Raw genomic sequence first — 19,107 nt, forward strand, 5'->3', positions numbered from 1 at the left:
TTTAGCATTGCCATTTGTGCTGAAACGAGGGAATGTGCATTGTAACTTCTTGTCGCTAGTCGTATTCAGCGTCACGTTGGACAATAATATTATTACACGGACTTGTCCAGGTCGACATATCGTAGCAACGCAATCCATTCCGTAGCAACAGGTAACGACCAAGGTATATATGTACCTAACAACGCCAGGCTCGTCGCCACATGCATACTACACCCCCCTTTCTACCCAAGCAACGATACAATTCGCAAGCCACCAACTCCGATCACAAACCCTCCCAGCGACACCAAGTCACATGCGATGAATCACACAATGCCGTAAACTCTCTTCGCGATCATGTAGCACAGCAGTCCAAAGCCGACAAGACCCCCCGTGATGCCAAAGAACCAGTTCAGATTCTCCACATCCTGGCCAGGAACAATGCAGTTCATACCCCAGATACCCGTGACGACGTTCATGGGCAGAACGATGGTGCCGAGGACGGTGAGCTTGCCGAGGATATCCGAGGTCTGCTCTTGACGCTCGTTCATGCGAATGTTGATCTGAGCGAGGTAATTGCTGTGAGCACGCGACAGGAGGCTGGCCTAGTTAGCGATGATCAAATGTTGGATGCGAATGACCTACTTCTCGTAATGAGACAGGTTTCCCGTCATGGTAACGATGTGGTCCTGGATATCGCCCAAGTACATGCCTATCTCGTTGCGGGGCGCAATGTCCCAGTGCTCGTTGCAGCGCTTTGCGAAGCCCTTGATGACGTCGGCCTTGTTGCCGAGCAGGCGGTACAGACTCATAACCTTCTTTCTGCACTCGCCCACACGACGCAGCATATCACGACCGCTCTTCTCCTTGCTCTGCTTCTCGTCGTATTCGTCCGAGTCGGAGCTGTCGTCGTCGTGGGCGTTGTGCAGGCGGAGGATAGCTTCATCGATGTCGTCGACTTCTTCCTCGATGCTTTGGATCATGGGCGCGTATGCGTCGGTGATGTCGTCGATCATGGCGTACGAGATCCAGTCGGGCGAGAGCACCAAGTAGTCGGACAGCTGCCGGATGCGGCGACGTACGTTGGCAGGGTGGGGCGTCATGGAGAAGTGGAAACTAATCACACCCTCGCGGAAGACGACGATGTATAGATTGACAGGCTCCAGGTAGTCCTCACTGTTCTGGTCTTGTTCGAAGGTACGGTAGTTGATGAAGTAGTAATGCTTGAAGAGCTCCACCTTCTCACGCTGCTCCTGCATAAGAATGTCTTCGGACGTCAATGGGTGGATGCCGAACGTCTTCGAGATGACCTTCATCTCAGTCTCGGTGGGCGACATTACGTCGAGCCACCAGGCCGGTCTGGGACCATAGCGCTTCTCCTTGTTGTCATCTTTGGCCTTTGATTCTGCTTGAGGCCGAGGTGTGCTTGTACGGGTCTGCTCACCAGACGAAACCTTGTCGTGCGTGTTCGAGGGCGATCGTGTGGGGGTTCTCGAGTTGCCATTCGCGGTCGTGCGTATCATGTCCTCCACGTCCGAGTCGTCGTCGCTGCTGTCCTCGAGCTCAACAGGCTCCGGGATGAAGAGATGTCTGAAAGACTGGCCAGGTTGCAGGAGTTCACTGATGGTCTGACTGTGAATGGTGTTGTCGAAGGTTTCGTTAAAGTAGGTGAAGCGGAACGGAGCATCGTCGGCCTCGCGATGCCACTGGCGCTGGCGCGGACGCAGTCGGCCGTCGACCATCAAGGGCTCGCTGACTTTACGCAGACGGATGCCCTCCATAGTGCGCTGCTCCTTTTCTTCGTGCGACCATGATGCCAGCACGTCCAGGTCCGGCCAGCGGCGGCGGCGGCGGCGACTTGTGGGCTCTCCTGTGGGGTCGTTCAGGTAGTCTTGCTGGCCTATCTCAGACATGCCCTCATGTGGGAAGCAGACATCGTCGTCGGCGGCAAAAGACTGGGTCATGCGGCGGTGAAAGTCGCCCGGCTTGGGAGATTGAGAGCCTGAGTCTCCACAAGATCCGTCAATGTCGATGAGGGCGTCCCGCGACCTTCCTTCGGACGAGTGCTCCAAGTCAATGGGAAGCGCAACGTCATCGAGCCCCAGATTAGCCTCGAAGACAGGACTGGCAGGCACGGAAGGCGGGTTGTTGACGTCGTAGCCTTCGTTGATGTTGGTCTGCGAGTGGTGGCCGAAAATAGAAGGGCGCTGCTTGCCGCTGCCGGTGCTGGGTCGCCGCTTCTTGGGGACAATGCCGCCAGCGCTTGTGCCGTAGCTGTTGCCCTTCCGGGCGTCTCGCGGCGAGCCCATCATCAGGGGCGTTCGGTCGTCCGCATCGTCGTCGCTTTGGCTGCCTCCAAGCGTGCCTGAGAGCCGCGCCTTGCCGTACGCCGAGGGGACATTGAGGCGGGCGGGCGAGTTGGTGAAGGGCTGGCTGGCGCGCGGCGCAAACATGGCCGCAGCGGGAATACTCTGCCGGCGGGTTCGCGCAGACTGGTGGTCGCGGTGGTCCAGCAGCGCCTCGCTCTCGAGACTCGTGTTGCTGAGGTTGCGCGACAGGCCGTAGAAGCTGGTGCTGCCGCGCGAGTTGCCATGGCCGGCAATGTCTTCGAGTGTCGGGCGCTCGTCGTTGCTGTCAGCGTGGCCCATGTCCGCAGTCGCAGCGAACGACTGGCGGCGGTTGCGTCTCTTCTTGCCGCCTCGGTGCTTCTTCTTCTTGCCGACTGCAGAGGACGCGCCCGCGCCCGCGCCCGCGCCTGGCTGCTGCGAGTCTTGCCCGTTGCCAGACACGTCGATCAGTGGCGTGGGCCCTGACGGACGCGATGGCTCGCCCGGCGCCATTGTGGACGAGGATGGGGAGGAACGAGACTGAAGAGAAGCCTGGAAGTGTTCTTCGCCGTCGCCGTCGGATCCCAATGTCCAGTATGTGCGGATGGCAGCGCCAGGTGGTGAGGAAGACAAAGATTTTGGAACGGGCTGGAGCTCTTCGCGATCGAGACCTGTGACGGCATTGCCGTGATGCATGGGCCAGATGCTTCGCTTCTTCGGGTTTGGCCTATCGCTAACTCCCCACGCGGGAACCATGGTACGTGCCGGGGTCAATTAATTCTGCCCAACCACTGGAGTCCTCGAGTTGCAGTGTGTTGGCTGCTGTGGCTAGTGGCAACTTCCAACCGCACTGTGAAGCCCTCTTGCTGCACTGCATTGCTCTTTCCCCGATGAGCGTGACGGCCAAACTTGTCCACGCGAGCAATTTCCGTATTAGGCTACCCGGACGCGCAAGCGCGAACCAAAGGCTTACTCCGATGAAGACCCGGTTTTCTCTGACGCTGATCTCCGCTGCATAAAGATTGCAATAATTATTGCACGTGAGGTTAGCGACATACACTTCAACGTCGTGCATTCAAGCTGGATAGCACCGAGTCGAGTCTAATCCATCTTCATCCTCTCATCCCCTCACTGACAATGTACATCTGATTCCACCAAAAGCACCAATTCTCAGGGATCAATTCCGACATGTCGAGTGGTACTACAGTACATATCTGAACATCGGCCCGTAGTTCTCCACAGCCATCACTTCCTCTTTACCCTCGCCTCGTGCAGCCGCCTCCTCCATGGCTAGCTTCTGCTGAGCAACAGTGCCATATTGCCTGTCCAGCTTTTTGTTCTCCCAGACAAGCAGGGTCCTCAGCGTGAGCGCCAACAAGCAGCAGAAGAACAGAAACGCCGCGCACACTGACTGTCCCTTGACATAGTATGGTCCCTCGCTCGTGGGGTACATGCGGGTTCCAAGCAGCGGGCCGCACTGCCCAATCAGATTGAGTAGCACGATGCCTGCTCCTCTCCGTGTGTCTGAGCCTTGGTTGTTGGTGACCCACGGCAGGATGTTGCCAATCGCTGGGAATATGCCTGCCGCTGCCAGGAAGACGCCAAAATATCGAGCTCCCACCGAGTGCGAGGTTGCCAAGATCACATACCCAACGCCGCCGATCAAGGTCAGCAAAGCAACCATCAAACCGCGCTGCTGGGTGCGGTCCGCGATGTAGCATGTCGTGATGACCATGAGGAAGGAAACGAAGAACGGCGGTGCGGTCAGACCTTGGGCGTTGACGCTGCTGAAGCCCATCTCTTTCAAGACTGTGGTGTCTGTTAGCATGTAAAAGAGACGAATCGATAGTTGGCACTTACTCGTCGGGAGGAAGACAGGCAGTGACGAGAACGCCACGTTGCAGCTGAAGTACATCAACCCCAGAATCCACCCCTTGAGGTCGACCAACCCAGCGAAGAACTCTTTGAAGTTCGGCATACCGATACGTGACGCCTCACCGGCCTGCCGAACACCCCTCGCTCTTGCAACTTCCCTCTCCTCTCTGTTCAGAAACCTTGCCTTCTCCGGACTGTCAGGTAGAAAGAAGAAGGCTACGCCGGCCATTACCACCGTCGGCAGCCCCTCGACAAGAAACAGCACTCTCCACTTCGCCAACGCCGGACTGCCACTCGTAATTGCATACGCGAGCGCGCCTGCAAAAGTATTCGCCAGCGGCGCTGCACTCAGAAAGAGTCCACTCCTGAGCCCCAACTCATCCCTGAGATAGAAGAAGCTCAGTAAGAACGGCACACCAGGTCCATACGCAACCTCGGACGCGCCCATGATGAATCGCAGCGCCATCATCGCTCCCCACGAGTTACTCGCTGCTTGCACGGTCGAGACAAGACCCCATGTGAACACGCAGAACGTGGCCCAGTAGTGTGGCGGCACAACTTTCCACATTATGGCGAGGAAGCCGAAGCTGATGTAGGATATGTAAAATATGGTGAGAAGCCAGTCGTAGTCTCCGGGCGCGAAGTGCAGATCAGTTTCCATGCCAGCAATTCTTGCGTTGCCGATGTTGGAGCGGTCGAGGAAGGCCACTGCGTAGCTGTCAGTGACTCCAACTTTCGGGACATACAAATGGTGATACGCACGAAGATAAAGCGCTGAGACCAGTGGTATGAGGTTCATATCTAGTTTCCTGCGGACGCGCTTCTCGATCTCTGGATCAATCGCCGTCGCCGCGGGACCACTCTCGATCTGCGCCGGTGTGACATCTTTCTCAGCCTGCTCTGATGCAACAACAGGCGGCTTTTCAGCCTTGTTGGAGAAGAGCGTCATCTTGCGAAGCTTCTAGAGATTCAACGACGCGAGATAGTGCAGGTTGGCGAAGATGCCAGCAAAGACAGGAGTGGAGAATCTAGGGATTTAAGCATTCCAAGACTCACACAAGACTTTATTCGAGGCTTGACGCTCGAACCACTGCTATACGATCTAGTGACGCGGCTTGCATCGATGTTGACTCCCGTTTCTATTTCGAAGTCGATTATTTCCTCTGCAGGCTAGTCTCCTGTGTGCTTGTGCGGGGCATTGTGGGGAGGTTCCTTATCCCCGTGGAGGAGGGCCGATGCCGGCACCCACGCCCTATCTTGGGTCCCGATGATCAGACACTAGAGGAGTCGATAATTATCCGTCTGTGTTAATTGTTCTCCCCAATTGCTACGGATGTCATCTTGCGTCCAACATCAAGCATATAATTTCTGTGAGGCAAAGCATGGTATCGGTTAAATTGTACCATGGTAGACTCAACAGACTCAATCCGCTCAAACGCCGTCCAAAAAACGAACTTCACGTATCATACACCCGTCTCTTTACGTCTTTACAATGTCGTAGTTCTCATCGCGCTCTTTGCGCTTGCCTAAAATGCCCCAATATGCGTCATCTTCTGTCCAGACTCCACCTGGCTTCCCAAAGTCGGCGCAGGCTTGTACGTCCTCTTGACAGGCGTCTTGGAGCCCTGTCCAGGTAGCGTATTGGTTCCTGGGTACGGCTTGGGTCCGTCCCCGTTCGTCTGCGGTGGTGTGAAGGGCTTGCTCTGTCCCGGCCTGATGGGCGCTTTCTTCGCAGTAGGATACGGGTTGGTGTAACTTGAGCCTGCACTGGTGCTGGCATACGGCTTAGGCATGCCCGGAGGGACGGCCTTCTGAGCATTCGCTCTAATTCCACCGATAGGCTTTGAGGAGCCGTTTACGATGCCGCTGACGCCTTTGGTTGCGTTGTTGACGAGCCCGCCGGTTGCCCTGGAGGTCCCGCCTGCAAGGCCCCCGACGGATTTTGAAGTGCCGCCTGTGAGGCCTGCGAGGCCGTCGCCGAAATTGGAGGCGCTTCTTGTTGCGCCTTTGGATACTCCGCCCGTAAGCCCTGCGAGCCCGTCACCGAGACCGTTCACACCTCGCGTTGCGTTGCGAGATGCGCCGCCTACGACTCCTCCAGCTGTCTTGCCTACGCCTCCAACGGTGCCTCCTGCGGTCTTGCTCACGCCGTTGACGCTCTTTGTAGCTCCGCCTGTTACACCTCCGACTGTCTTCGTGGCTGTGTTCGTAAGTCCTCCAACGGTCTTTGTGGCTCCGCCCGCAACACCACCAGCGGCCTTCTTCACACCACCAACTGTCTTCTTCGCACCTAGCGGCACGTCACTCGTCGGTCCAGCGATTGATCTTCCACCTGCCAGAGAGCCTGATGGCTTGGTATTCGCAGGCATGGAGTTACTGCGCTTGACAGCTGGTTTGCGTGCTGTCGAAGGGAGCGCTTTCGAAGCCGAAGACGCCTGGTATTTCTGTCCCGAGAGCTTCGAGCCGTAGCCTGTGGCTGCTTTCTCAAGACCTGATTCTTGATTAGCTTTCATCTTCTGCTACTTGCAGATCTACTTCCACTTTTATGTCAAAGCAGTTGGTAAGACGTACCTCCTCCTACGCTCCGTCCTCCGTTTTCAATGGCATCGCCAGCTTTGATCAGAGCATTACCTGCGTATTCGCCGCCGGTCTTCTTCGCTGCGTCCACGAACCCTTCCACTGAGCTCCAGATCATGTTCTGGATGAAACCAGCCATTGTACCGTTTTCGACGTTGCGATGTTCGGACGTAGTTCTCAATCAGTAGGCAGGGTGGACTTCGACTGAATCAACAACTCAATCGATGACCTTGGAGAGAGATCACCACGATTGATGATTCGATAGTATCAGGACGTCGCTTTCGAGAGTGCACAGATGACAGCCCGATGACACCTTTGCGCCACACCTCCGATCCTGTTTCTCGAGACTGGGATGCCTGTTGCCGCCCCCGCGATGACGTAACTGTGGCATGGGAGTTGGCAGGGGTATCGCGGCATGCCTCGAGGAAAAGCAGGGATGAATGGCGATCATTTCTGGGTGTGATGTATGAGATGGTGGTCTGGATGCGTGCGAACTTGGGGTATGTTTTTGTACGACTTCGTAGGCGTTTTGAGGTATGGTGAGTTTTTGATTGTAGTCAGAAATGGACAGCAATGAAGTTATAATGTTCAAGTAATTGTGAAGTGACTGCTGAAATGTGCGGGTATCCAACGCCTGAGCCATTTGCTCTTATATAGTACGCCGTGCCTAAATCCCAATGTTCTACATCTACTTCGTAGCCAGCTTTGGCGGCGCCTTCGCTTGTGGAGTCGATGGCTTGGTAGCGATCTTCTTCGGTGCGCTCGTTGTGCCATTGAGCTTTGGCGGTGCTTTTGCGGGTGCCGCTGCAGCCTTCTTCGCCGCAGGCTTTGATGTGGGACACGACCTTGCACGAGCTGGTTTCTTCGCGACTTCGATCTTACCACTCGAAGTGATCTTGATCGGAATACCTCCAGCGCTCATGACTGTTTCACCCTTCTTCTCCTGCGCCTTTTCGATGTCCTTCTTCCCAATGTTGAGAGTCAGTCCGTTGGCTGTTTTGATCGTCGTCGCGCCAGGCTTTTTCGGTTCTTCTACAGCTGTCGCTGGAACCTTGATCGTAACACCAGATGCCAGAGCTACTTCCTTCATGGGTCCCGTGGGTGGTGTAGGTTTCGATCTTGCGGGTACCTTGGGTTTCACGGGCGCAGCTTTTACCTTTGTAGGTACAGCAGTTGCTGGCTTTGCCTTCGCTGTAGCCCCGAGTGACTTCTGAGCCGAAGCCGGGGTAACAATGGCACTCTTCGCGCGTGTTGGAACTGCCGTAGGTGTCGCGAGAGTTCTGGTCGGTGCTTGTGGAAGTGCTGTACTGGCTCGTCTCATCCCACCGGGCAACACGACGCCGTTCTTAATCGCGGTCTCTTTCACCAACTTGGCCAGGTTCTCCTGTGTAAGTGCCGCTACTTGCGGCATTTGCTGTGAATCAGCAGCTTGTGCTGCTCCCAGTTTTGCTGCGCCTTCAATCATCTTCTCAAGCTGGTCAGGACTTGGAAGCCCGCCCATCTCGCCGCCACCATTCAAAAGTTGCTTCATGTGCTGCTCGAAGAACTCTTTCCCGCCAGGTATCAAGTCAGCAGGGTTGGCTCCGTATGCAACCGTCAAAGCCATCAAGACGCTGCTAATCGGGGCGAAGATCTTGACAAATTCGTTCCAGTTGCCTGACTTGACTTCGGTCTCGATCTGCACCGCCGGTCTTGGGACACTCCGTATGCTTTGCGAGCCTTGCGAGCTGCGGTCGCCCATATCGAGATGGTCTTTCCAGAAGTTCTCAGCTGGGAATCGTGAGTGCTTCTGGAAGTACTCGAGCATGTAGTCCTTCTCTCGCCATCGGTTGCGTAGCCACACTTCGAACGCTTTCGTGTTTTGGATGGGGATGTCCGAGATATGGAAGCGGCGCCAATGCATGTTGACAGATTTCGGCGGGCGGCCTTCGAAAAAGGTTGAGCGTAATGTGAAGATATCTTGTCCAAACTGTCCAGGCGGTACGCCCTCATACGCGATTGTGCAGTCGTAGAGCCACTCTGTGGTATCCTTGAGTTCGTTCAAGCAGAACCGCAGTCCAGTGCTTCGCGGCAAAAGCTGATGCTTCATGTCTTGCAGATTGTTCTTCGTAGCCCAGGCTTTGCTCTTTTCCCGGGTGGTCGAGGAAAGATTAGTACCTTCTGGAAAGATGATAAGCCACATGGGCTGAGTGGCACCGTTGAGGCGTGAGAGCGCCTTCTTGAATCGGCGCTGATCTTCTTCCCAATTTCTGGCCAAAAAGATGAAGTTATAGAATTGTGCACTCCAGCCAATGATTGGGATGTTTCGGAGCGATTCCTTCAAGATAATGTAGACAAAGCCATGCATGTTGTTGGTGTATGCGATCCACCACAGATACAGCCAGTCAGTATACAGCTGGTGGTTAGCCATCAGAACCATACGGTCCGCAAACTTGCATTCCAGACTCCCATCTTTCTTCTGAATGAGTTGACCAACCATGCTTGAGTCTCCGCTAACTCTGACGACAGTAGGCGCCCACCATTGGGTCAAGCATGTAATCAGGATGGCGAAACATTCTTTCGTATAGGCCATGTACCCTTCATAGAACTGGGGATCGATCAGTTTCAGTGGTGCTCCCAGGAATTGGGATGCACTAATGCTGTGCCATTATCAGCCCAAGGACGAAGATGTGAAACTGGTGAATAGCCATACGCCAGAACTCCAGACAGGAACGTTGACGCCAGCGTGAATGCCCTCTCCGCTTGCGTCAACTCGCCATATCTCGGTGGCCCCGCGGGATGCGCAGCGATGTTGTCCTTCGAGACACGCAACCCAGCGCCGAGGTCAACCTTCTTTTTCTTGATAACGGGCGACATGCTCAATCGCAAATGTCGCAAAGATAAGTCGAAGAGGATGCCAGGAGGCCCATCATTGAGGTGTCAGACGTCAACATCCGGCAAACGGTCGAGATCAAGTTTGGCGTTCCACGAGTCCACAAATGCTGATCGCATCCCGCACCACCCCTGTTCGCAGCCCCATAAAGTTGGAAGGAGGCGCCAAAAGCGACGTCATCGCGGTCAGGTCAAGATATTGAGCATCCTATTCTCCCAGAGCTGCTCGTCCATTTTGTGATATACCTTGAACTCGACATTCAACGTCCTCAGCATACCCACTTGTATCGCATTATTTGAAAACTCGATATCCAGTCATCAGGTCAGTGTCCGCTCCACCTGCATGCGACTGTAGTGCATGCTCGACGTATGCCGAGCCGTATGCACGCGACAGGCGTCACATTGAGGGAATATTAACCCACCCCAGACACCCGCCTGAATACAAACCTCACACCAAATTTTCAAATGCCTGCCTCAGTAGCATCCGCACCGGTGAACCGCACGTCCGCCAAAACCGCCGCCTCGCGCCCCAAGAAGGCTGCTTCGACCACGGGAAAGAAGACACAGAGCAACGCTAACGGCGCGGCAAACGGTCTGCAGCAACACGCATCGCCCTACACAATCATGGCATCGAGAATTGCAAACCGTGTCGCTGAGATGGCCGAGAACATGACTTTTGTTGAACGTGAAAGGTACGTTCGCCCTTGAAGTTCTTCCGGTTGTGGCTAGTGGCCGTTGAAATCGAACGTTCCGCTACCAACGTTGGCGATCCGATCGACCATGCGGTCGGTGCGGGAAGCATTATGTTCCTCGATTGGTGCGCAGGCCTGTACATAGCCTTGTCATCGCCCTCAGTACGTCGTAGAACACATCATACTAACAAGCCTTTAGGACACCGTCTCAGTCAGAGCAGAAGCCAGTCGAGCAGAGACCTGTGCAAAAGAAGCCCCCCAGGAAACTCGAGATGCGCTTGCCGAACTCCGGTCAATCGCCGACCAACATCATGTTCTCTGCTCCATTCCTTGATAACACACTGTCGAAGCTGCTCGCACTCCAGAACCGCATGTTGACGGTATCCAATGACATCGCTGCGAGCGAAGACGTCGATGAAAAGACGAAGCAGGAGCAATTCGCACAGAGCGCAGAACTGAGCAGGATCATTGCGCTGATCTGTTCGGAGAAGGCTAGGCAGGGTGCTTGAGTCGCCTGAGCTCAGGCTGAAGGATACTTATCTTACGAGATCTGAGAACATATGATGGATGCTTTGTATGGTGTTGAGGAGTGTCTGCCTTTGGGCTGGAATATGGGGCTTTGTATGATTATGATGGCAGTCAGGAGTATTCCCAACGAGTGAACGTCCGAAAATTCGGTTCCATGAAACGTAAGAAAAGCTTTGTTTTACGGTCAAGCTTTGACATAGCCCTTTATCTCCGCTTTGTATTATGAGTCTCCATCTGATCCAAAACCTTGCTGAGGATGTCTCTATGTTCTCCATGGGTGACATACTCCGGGGTAAACGCTCAATTTTGGACGGACTGAGATGCTCCAATGTATATTGTGACTCATGCTGCGCGTGTGCCTGTTATTAGCAATCGGGAAGATACCCAGTGACACCAGTGTCTCTCGATTCGACAGGGACACGCTTCGGATGAGATGGACGAAGGAGCAGTCACATGTGAGGGAACATGTTCTCAGGACGGCTGTGGTTGTCATGGGCAACGAAAACCTAGTCAGTCGGGGAAGGCGCGGCGAGGGTGCGGAAACAACAGCCCCGCTAGCGGCCAAGTCGATACATGCGCAACTTTCTGCACAACAACGATACCAGGTAAGGCGCTGGGCTTTTTCTATACATTGATTTTCGATTCTTTCTTTTCTTGAGATACCCCACCGGCGCTATGGGTTCAGACGACATTGTCGATTTCGAGATTATCGAAAATTCGAAGGAAAACATCCAGGCCATTCCCAGCGGCCGCTCTGCCAGAGCACTCGCACAGCTCTATACACCTCCGCTCGGCGCAAAGCCAGGACATGCGCCGTCACCGCTGCAGACACAAGATGCCCACAGCGCCAGGCGGTTAGAGTTCGAGAAGGAGCTCATGAACATCGACGACTCTGACGACCCGCTCGACATCTACGACCGATACGTGAAATGGACACTAGAGGCGTACCCCTCTGCGCAGAACGACAAACAATCGCAACTAGGCCCACTCCTCGAGCGCGCAACAAAGGCTTTCCAATCGTCCACACACTACAGGAACGATCCCCGCTATCTCAAGCTCTGGCTGCATTACATCAGACTCTTCGCCGAGGCGCCGCAGGAAATCTTCAGGTTTCTCGCACGACACAACATTGGCGATGGGCTGGCACTATACTACGAAGAGTATGCAGCGTGGCTTGAGGGAGCTGGGCGTTTCTCGCAGGCGGAAGAAATCTATGGTATGGGTATCGAAAAGGAGGCACGGCCGACCGAGCGCTTGATTCGAAAATACGGCGAGTTCCAGCATCGTTTTGAGAGCCGGCCACAGGACGTCCCCGAACCATCGAGCCCTGCTCTGCCTGCTGTTCGCCCGGCCCTAGCAGCGAAGCTCGATCCTTTCGCACCTGCTTCGCCCGAGCCGCAAGCGCAGAGCCAGCAAAAGCCAACCAAGCCAAAATCTGGCAAGCCCAAGATGGCCATCTTCTCTGACGAGGGAGAGCCTGCCAGGACAAGCTCGAGTGGAAGCGGTCAGGGCTGGGATAGCATCGGTACAATTGCAGACCGCAAGAAGGAAAACGCTCAACAGGCTCGTCCTTGGGCTGGCGAGACACTAAAGGGTGGAAAGACCAACAAGGGCGCAGGCAAGATGATGATTTTCAAGGATGAGGTGAGTTCATCGTCTGCATGTCCCTTTTCATTTATTTACGATCGCAGGACTAATTGGTTGGCGCTTGCCTTATGTATTCAGACCAAATCACATCTCTATGACGAATCGTCGAAGCCACATCCACTCCGTGAACAATTACAAGCCGTCAACCCGAAGACAGGCAGAGTCGAGGTCGTGTTTGTCGACCTGGAGCAAGTATACCCTAATCACAGCGATCCCATGTCCGTGGAATTTTCGTTCGAAGAACTACGAGCCAGGCATAGAGGATGGCTTGACCGGGACTGGGCAGCTGTTCGCCGTGAAGAGCACGTAAAAGCCGAGAAACTTGCCGAGCAGGCTGCCGCAGCACAAGTGTCCAAGCCTAAGCCTGCACCTCTAGCTCCCAAACAGGAACTTTTGACAGAGAAGAAGGAACTTTTGGTACCCAGGCAAGCACCTCTGGCACCGAAACACGAGCCTCTAGCACCCAAGCTGGAGCCTCTAGCACCTAAGCTAGATTTCCAGAAGCCTCCAAAGCCACAGACTGTGCCTCTCAAAGGCGGCGAAGATGATGTTGCCAGCGATGATGAGAACAGGCCACCTTCACAAGTGGAGGTTGAGAAGGCGAAAGCAGCGAAGAGGGCAAAGAAGGAAGAGCGCGCGAATCGGACCCGCAAGATCCAAGTCATGGATGTCAAGGAAATTAGCGGAGAAACTCAGACAAGTAAGTACTGCAAACATGGTTCCATAACATTTCTGACCAGCATCAGTCCAAGCAAAGCTCGATTCACCGTCCAAGAAGTCGAAGGTCCGCCGAAAGAAAGGTGGACGTGAAGCTACAATGACTCTTCACACCAAAGAGGCGATGGACGACATCTACGAGATCTTCAATCAGCCCTTGAAGCAGCATGAAGAGGAGACTCCACAGCCACAGCCACAGAGTGAAGAGGTAAGTAGTGACGATGATGAGAGTGACTACACCAGTGGTGCAGAGAGCACAGCTACTCGCAGTGAATTTGGCGACGAGACGACTGTCGGTGGAGACTTCACACTGGGCACCGTCATTGGCGACAACGACTTAGAAAGTGAGAGTGGTAGCGGTAGCGGTAGCGACGCAGACAACACAGAGGTCGATCGGACAGAATTCGACAACACAACTGCCTCAGCCTGGTCTGACCGTACAGACAGCAGAGACGCAGAGGATGACCACGACGAAGACGATAACGACGATACTGTCCGCACCACCATTCCTTACGAGGGTTCGGAGCACTCGGATGACGAGTCTTTCGAAGAAGTCACACATCCATTGGTCAAGTCAGGAGAGCACTACGAGCCAGAAGTAGCCACGCCAACATCACCGCAAGCCCCACCCTCGTTACCGACGCGTTACGTGCCTCTATCACCAGAGGAGCGCAACTATCCAATGAGGCCATACCGGGATCCCGTACAAGCTGCAAATAACCGTCTGCCCTTCATGACCCCGATCGTGGAGAAGACCGAGTCCTCTTTGGGTTTTGCAACTGCTTACGCTCAAAAGGAACAGCTCAACGCCAAGACGCCTTCGCGTTCGAAGGGTGATCTCATCATATTCGAGGATGGTGATGAGGACGAGCCTGGTAGCAGCCCCTTCCACGATCTCCTTGAACAGGCTATTGACGGCCCAGGCAAAATCACGAAGCTATCACTCAGGCAATCGGATCCCAAACCTAGCGAGCTTCTCGCCGAAGCAGTCGAGGAGCCCGCACGACAACCTCTGGCTGCCAAGCCGGTCGTGTTCAGAGATCCAAAGCCCACAGGGCCAATTATCCAGGACTTGCTCTGCAACCCGGTTGCAGACGATACTCGCAAGACCATCCTGGAACAGATCTATCCGCCACTTGACAGTTACGACGGCTACTTTGCGGACACTGAGGCACTGAGCGGGAAAGCTCTTGAGATCCAGAAGTACACGAAGGCTGTCAAGAAGATGAGGAACAATTCCCAGGACAAGACGATGACCAACTTGAGTGCGCCTCCTAAGCTGATCTTTGATGGGTCAAAGCGAACGTACACCGTCAAGCGAGAGCTCGGCAAAGGGGCGTTTGCACCAGTCTATCTCATTGAAAGCACACCGAAGGACGAGGACGAGAACGCACCCGCCCAAATGGGTAAGGGTGAGTTTGGGCCGAAGCGCCGAAATCTGGAAGCTCTCAAGATGGAGGAGCCTCCTACGCCATGGGAATTCTACATCATGCGACAAGCGAAACGCCGCCTTGGGGTGTCCAGAGCATCGGATTCGATCGTCGACGCCTACGAGATGCACGTCTTTCAAGACGAGTGTTACCTGATTGAAGAGTTCCGCGATCAAGGCACCCTCCTCGACATCGTCAATATCGCTCGCGCAGAGAGCAGCCCGATGGATGAGCAGCTGGTGATGTTCTTCACGATCGAACTCTTCCGCACCATTGAAGCACTTCACTCCAAAGGCATTGTCCACGGCGATCTCAAAGCAGACAACGTCCTAGTACGTTTCGAGACGCTGCAGAGAGGCGAATGGGACTCGGTCTACCAACGTGATGGTCGCGATGGCTGGGCGTCCAAAGGCGTCTCTCTGATTGACTTTGGCCGTGGCATCGATATGAAGGCATTTAAGCCAGACGTAAAGTTCATGGCTGAGTGGGATCTCACGGAAAACGACTGCGCTGAGATGCACGAAGCGCGACCCTGGACATACCAGATCGACTACCATGGTCTGGCAGGCATCATCCATACAATGCTTTTCGGCAAGTACATAGCCACTGTTGCCGAGAAAGGCGCAGGGCTCGGTGCCGGCGCGACAAAGACGTATAAGATCAAGGAGAGCTTCAAGAGGTACTGGCAGACGGAGATCTGGCACGAGTGCTTCGACATCCTGCTCAACCCTCTGGTGCACTTGGACGGGGAAGAGGCTAGGAGACTGCCTGTGCTGAAGGGCATGAGGGAGGTCAGGGAGAAGATGGAGGCGTATCTGGAGAGTAATTGCGAGAAAGGTATCGGATTGAAGGCTTTGGTCCGCAAAATGGAGGAGGCTGTTAAGAAGAGGTGACTGTGATTATGGGATTGTGCGATAGACGATAGACGGGTGTCTGGCTTATTTGCAAGGCGTTACGGTTGCGATGATACCTATGAGCCAGTATCAACATGTTTCAACTTGTTCAAGGCGTGCGTGCTCGAGTGTCGGCGGTGAAGTGACTTGATAGGTCCGTCGCAGTGGGGCTGGCCCATGCGCAAGGCTACCATGGAGCTTCACTGCTCATGTCCGACCATTTGCACTTGACATTGTTCACCCGCGACTCAATTCCTTGTACGCGATTGCTGGAGCTCAGGGTCGGACATACGTCACTGACAGTCTCCTGCTCACACATTACCATATAGTTCAACAGGCACACCGCAACGACAACAGGCGGCAAACACCCCACATCGCCCTCACCCCCACAACACCATCGCCGTTACTTGATCACACCACAACCTACCACTCACCAGACGCGACCATGGCGGTCGAACTTCCCAGATTACTGCTGCAGTTCCAGCCCGACTCGGAGGACCTCAAGTCGCGTCAGAAGTATGACCAAGCCGCAAAAGCATTTGTCAGACAGCTTGACAGTGTCTCAGCATCACACTGGTCCAAGGACGCAGACACACCGCAAGATGTGCTTGAGGTAGGCAGACCGCATGAAGGCAGTAGTGTAGAGCTAAACCTCGCAGATTCTCAACCCCGCAGTCAACTCGATAGCCTACGCCTTCGCCCTCCGCCACCGCATTTCTGCCGCCATGGACAAGAAGTCCTCAGATACAGTGCAGCCTGGAGGCGCACTCTGGAATCAGCTGGTGTTGTTCTTGGAGACGTTCGACCCAGTGCAACTACGCTATGCGGGACAAGAGTACAAGAAGCTGGTAGACTACGTTGAGCCGCTTGCGCGCAACGCTGGATCAGTACGTTGGCTCACGCCACCAGGTCAGAGCGAGCACGCTGCTAAATTTCCTACAGCCCGGCCTCGCTATTGCACCTATTCGCTCAGCCATGATCCGCCTCGACCCTACCACAGGCACCTTCACCTCTACACACGTCGACTTCATCCGCCTATGTCTCGAGACACGGTCGTATGCCGCCGCCGAACCCATCCTTGACAACTACATCCATAGTCTGCCCTCGTCAATACCCGCTGCTGTGAGGGAAGGTTCAGAGTACTCAGTGTTAGCTGCGGACGTTGCGCGTAGTGGAGAGTTCATCCACAAAGCCTCCGGACATTCGGACAAGGTCACATTCGTGGATATACAAGAATATTACGTACTCGGAGCCATGGCGTATCTCGGCCTGCGACAGTTCGCCAAGGCTCAGCACTTCCTGGAGCACGTTCTGATCATGCCGTCTGCCAACGTAGCCAACGGCTTGATGCTGGAGGCCTACAAGAAGTGGGTGTTGCTGAGCTGTCTGGTGTCTGGTGGGCCCAAGAGCATCCCGCGGTCAGCGAACGCAACAGCGATCAAGCAAGTCCGGGGTTCCTCCAAAGCATACGAGGCCGTGGCAGATGCATACACACATGTCAACAACATGTCCAAGCTGAAGGCCCAGATCAATGCAGGTGCTCAGACATGGTCGGAGGTAAGTAGTTGATCAACAAGGTTTTCCATGCCAACGCTAACAGCGTTGCTAGGACGGCAACACAGGTCTTGTCAAGGCAGTGCTGGACAGCCAGATGAAGGCATACGTCTCGCGACTGTCACGAACGTTCTCGGCAATCCCCGTATTCAACATCGCTAGAAACGTGGGTGGCAGCGCCGACGAAACGACACAGTATCTCGAAACGCTTATCAAGGAGGGCCACCTCAACGCGCGCCTAGAGCAGACGGACAAGGCAGAGACAGGGGTCGTGCTGCGATTCTACCTCGACCCCACACAGGGCCCGCTCGCCAAGACAGAGAAGCAGCAGCAGCAGGCGTTGTTCAAACAGACGTTACGAACGAATGCGCTCGCCGATCAGGTCAGGGACGCCGATTACCGATTGACGCTGACTAAGGAGTTCATCGAAAACCTGAAGCGACAGCTCAAGAGGCACGGTCCGCCGGGTGACGCAATGGACACGGCGTGGGACGATGGAGTGGAAGAAGAGGATATTATGATCGATTTGTGAGATTAAAAAGGCGTTGATGTTGCAAACTGACATGGTACGATTTAGACTCGCAGCCAGTAGAAAGAGGCTGCAGTCGACAGCCCGCACCAGAAGCAGAGGAGATTGGAAGAGGGTGGGATTGGCTGGTCTCGAGAGTTTATGGATGTCTCGTCGGCGATGTACGTAGCAGACGACGGGCTCAACTGGAACGCAAATGTGACCAAAGTCACAAAGCAAAACGGCGCTGCATGAAACGCGTTGCAGGAACCGAAACAGGAGACATGGGCATGGGTCGACCGTGAGGGCTGCAGCTGCCGCAGGATCCAATTGGGAAGGAGCGGCTGAGGGCCGTCGGCATACGTACAAGACTAACGATAACACGAGTAATAAAGACTGGAGATGAGCGTGATGGGTTGCCGTTCTTGTCTTTGGCGCGATTGCTTTTGGGCTAGGTTTTCGTAGATGGGCCAGATGGGTGCTAGTCAGTGCTGGAAGAAAGGGCGGCTTGGTGGCTCGATGGATCGGCACAAGTACAAGACCAACGGACTATATAACGATAACATGAGTAATAAAGCATGGAGATGAGCGTGATGAGTTGCTGTTGTTGTCTGTGGTGCGACTGCTTTTGGGCTAGGTTTTCGTAAATGGGCCAGATGGGTGCTAGAAGAGAGGGTGGCTCGTTGGCTCGGTGGCTCGGTGGCTTGGGCGCTCGGAACAGGTAGCCGTGGCCTTCATGGCAGTTACATGTCAGTGTCATCAAACCCGAACATGGGCCGTGTCGCTGGGACGAGGCTAGAAAGTGCCAAAGTGCGGTAGGAGGTGTTTTAGATTGGGGCAGCCAGATTAGGACGTGAGAGAGCTCCTGAGTGCTGAGATGAGGGTTGTTTGTGGGTGGGTTGGCATTCGATCGGTCAGGGCTCAGGGTCCAGCGCCAGGGACGCAGGTCGGTCGGCAAGCGGGAACTGGTTATCCGAGCGCGCAGCCAGGGACTCTGCATGATGCTATGCTATGCAGCCGGGCGGCCAGCGTGAGGCTCTGTGTTCTGTGCAGCTTCGGTGCAGGCAAGACGAGAAGCGCAGGACAGCGTCAGAGCATGTAGATGGATGGATGGATGGATGGATGGATAGATGGATGGATAGATGGATGGATGGATAGATAGATAGATAGACAGATAGATAGATAGATAGACAGATAGATGGATAGATAGACAGGCAGACAGGCAGACGTCTGCGCCAGGCCACTCGACAGGGGGACGTCTAGTGTGGCTCTGTTTGAGAATTGCGGCCAGGCCAGGGGTACGAGCGGGCGTGGGCACTGTCTCGCAGCGCTGCTTGGCTAGCCTCCACATGTACACGGTGCTCCTCGCCTGCTGCATCGTGACATTGAGGGGAGACGACATCTTGATTCTCGACCCTGCGCAGCCGGAGCATTGCACGGCAGCCTGTCCCACGTCGCCGCAGCCGCGCGTTCCTGCACCGAGGCCGCGATGCTGTGCATCACCCTCGCCTT

General features: G+C 54.8%; 7 protein-coding genes across 7 annotated transcripts; 3 read left to right on the plus strand and 4 right to left on the minus strand.

Annotated features, from left to right (window-relative positions):
• Positions 1 to 52: 52 nt before the first annotated feature.
• M421DRAFT_418589 (cora-domain-containing protein) lies at positions 53 to 2,951 on the minus strand. The gene is made up of 2 exons (XM_033591841.1): positions 622 to 2,951; positions 53 to 576 (listed from the first exon to the last, which is right to left on the minus strand). The coding sequence occupies exons 1-2, from the start codon at positions 2,814 to 2,816 to the stop codon at positions 303 to 305; spliced, it is 2,469 nt and encodes an 822-aa protein (XP_033450522.1). The 5' UTR covers positions 2,817 to 2,951; the 3' UTR covers positions 53 to 302.
• Positions 2,952 to 3,312: 361 nt separating this feature from the next.
• Positions 3,313 to 5,219, minus strand: M421DRAFT_418590 (pantothenate transporter liz1). The gene is made up of 3 exons (XM_033591842.1): positions 4,941 to 5,219; positions 4,164 to 4,886; positions 3,313 to 4,112 (listed from the first exon to the last, which is right to left on the minus strand). Exons 1-3 carry the CDS (start codon positions 5,125 to 5,127, stop codon positions 3,505 to 3,507), a joined length of 1,518 nt encoding a protein of 505 aa, XP_033450523.1. The 5' UTR covers positions 5,128 to 5,219; the 3' UTR covers positions 3,313 to 3,504.
• Positions 5,220 to 5,459: 240 nt separating this feature from the next.
• M421DRAFT_418591 (uncharacterized protein) lies at positions 5,460 to 7,089 on the minus strand. The gene is made up of 2 exons (XM_033591843.1): positions 6,750 to 7,089; positions 5,460 to 6,669 (listed from the first exon to the last, which is right to left on the minus strand). The coding sequence occupies exons 1-2, from the start codon at positions 6,892 to 6,894 to the stop codon at positions 5,705 to 5,707; spliced, it is 1,110 nt and encodes a 369-aa protein (XP_033450524.1). The 5' UTR covers positions 6,895 to 7,089; the 3' UTR covers positions 5,460 to 5,704.
• Positions 7,090 to 7,247: 158 nt separating this feature from the next.
• Positions 7,248 to 9,680, minus strand: M421DRAFT_418592 (1-acyl-sn-glycerol-3-phosphate acyltransferase gamma). Its single transcript, XM_033591844.1, has 2 exons — positions 9,448 to 9,680; positions 7,248 to 9,394 (listed from the first exon to the last, which is right to left on the minus strand). Exons 1-2 carry the CDS (start codon positions 9,609 to 9,611, stop codon positions 7,444 to 7,446), a joined length of 2,115 nt encoding a protein of 704 aa, XP_033450525.1. The 5' UTR covers positions 9,612 to 9,680; the 3' UTR covers positions 7,248 to 7,443.
• A 135-nt stretch (positions 9,681 to 9,815) lies between these two features.
• M421DRAFT_418593 (uncharacterized protein) lies at positions 9,816 to 11,065 on the plus strand. Its single transcript, XM_033591845.1, has 3 exons — positions 9,816 to 9,948; positions 10,054 to 10,318; positions 10,518 to 11,065. Exons 2-3 carry the CDS (start codon positions 10,092 to 10,094, stop codon positions 10,825 to 10,827), a joined length of 537 nt encoding a protein of 178 aa, XP_033450526.1. The 5' UTR covers positions 9,816 to 9,948; positions 10,054 to 10,091; the 3' UTR covers positions 10,828 to 11,065.
• Positions 11,066 to 11,264: 199 nt separating this feature from the next.
• On the plus strand, positions 11,265 to 15,624 carry M421DRAFT_418595 (uncharacterized protein). The gene is made up of 3 exons (XM_033591846.1): positions 11,265 to 12,490; positions 12,572 to 13,193; positions 13,240 to 15,624. Exons 1-3 carry the CDS (start codon positions 11,522 to 11,524, stop codon positions 15,531 to 15,533), a joined length of 3,885 nt encoding a protein of 1,294 aa, XP_033450527.1. The 5' UTR covers positions 11,265 to 11,521; the 3' UTR covers positions 15,534 to 15,624.
• Positions 15,625 to 15,767: 143 nt separating this feature from the next.
• Positions 15,768 to 17,848, plus strand: M421DRAFT_369933 (uncharacterized protein). Its single transcript, XM_033589744.1, has 4 exons — positions 15,768 to 16,146; positions 16,193 to 16,420; positions 16,476 to 17,090; positions 17,143 to 17,848. Exons 1-4 carry the CDS (start codon positions 15,979 to 15,981, stop codon positions 17,617 to 17,619), a joined length of 1,488 nt encoding a protein of 495 aa, XP_033450528.1. The 5' UTR covers positions 15,768 to 15,978; the 3' UTR covers positions 17,620 to 17,848.
• The last annotated feature ends 1,259 nt before the right edge of the window (positions 17,849 to 19,107 follow it).

The sequence above is a fragment of the Didymella exigua genome, assembly GCF_010094145.1.
Source record: "Didymella exigua CBS 183.55 unplaced genomic scaffold M421scaffold_8, whole genome shotgun sequence".
In the NCBI taxonomy this organism is placed as follows: Eukaryota; Fungi; Ascomycota; class Dothideomycetes; order Pleosporales; family Didymellaceae; genus Didymella; species Didymella exigua.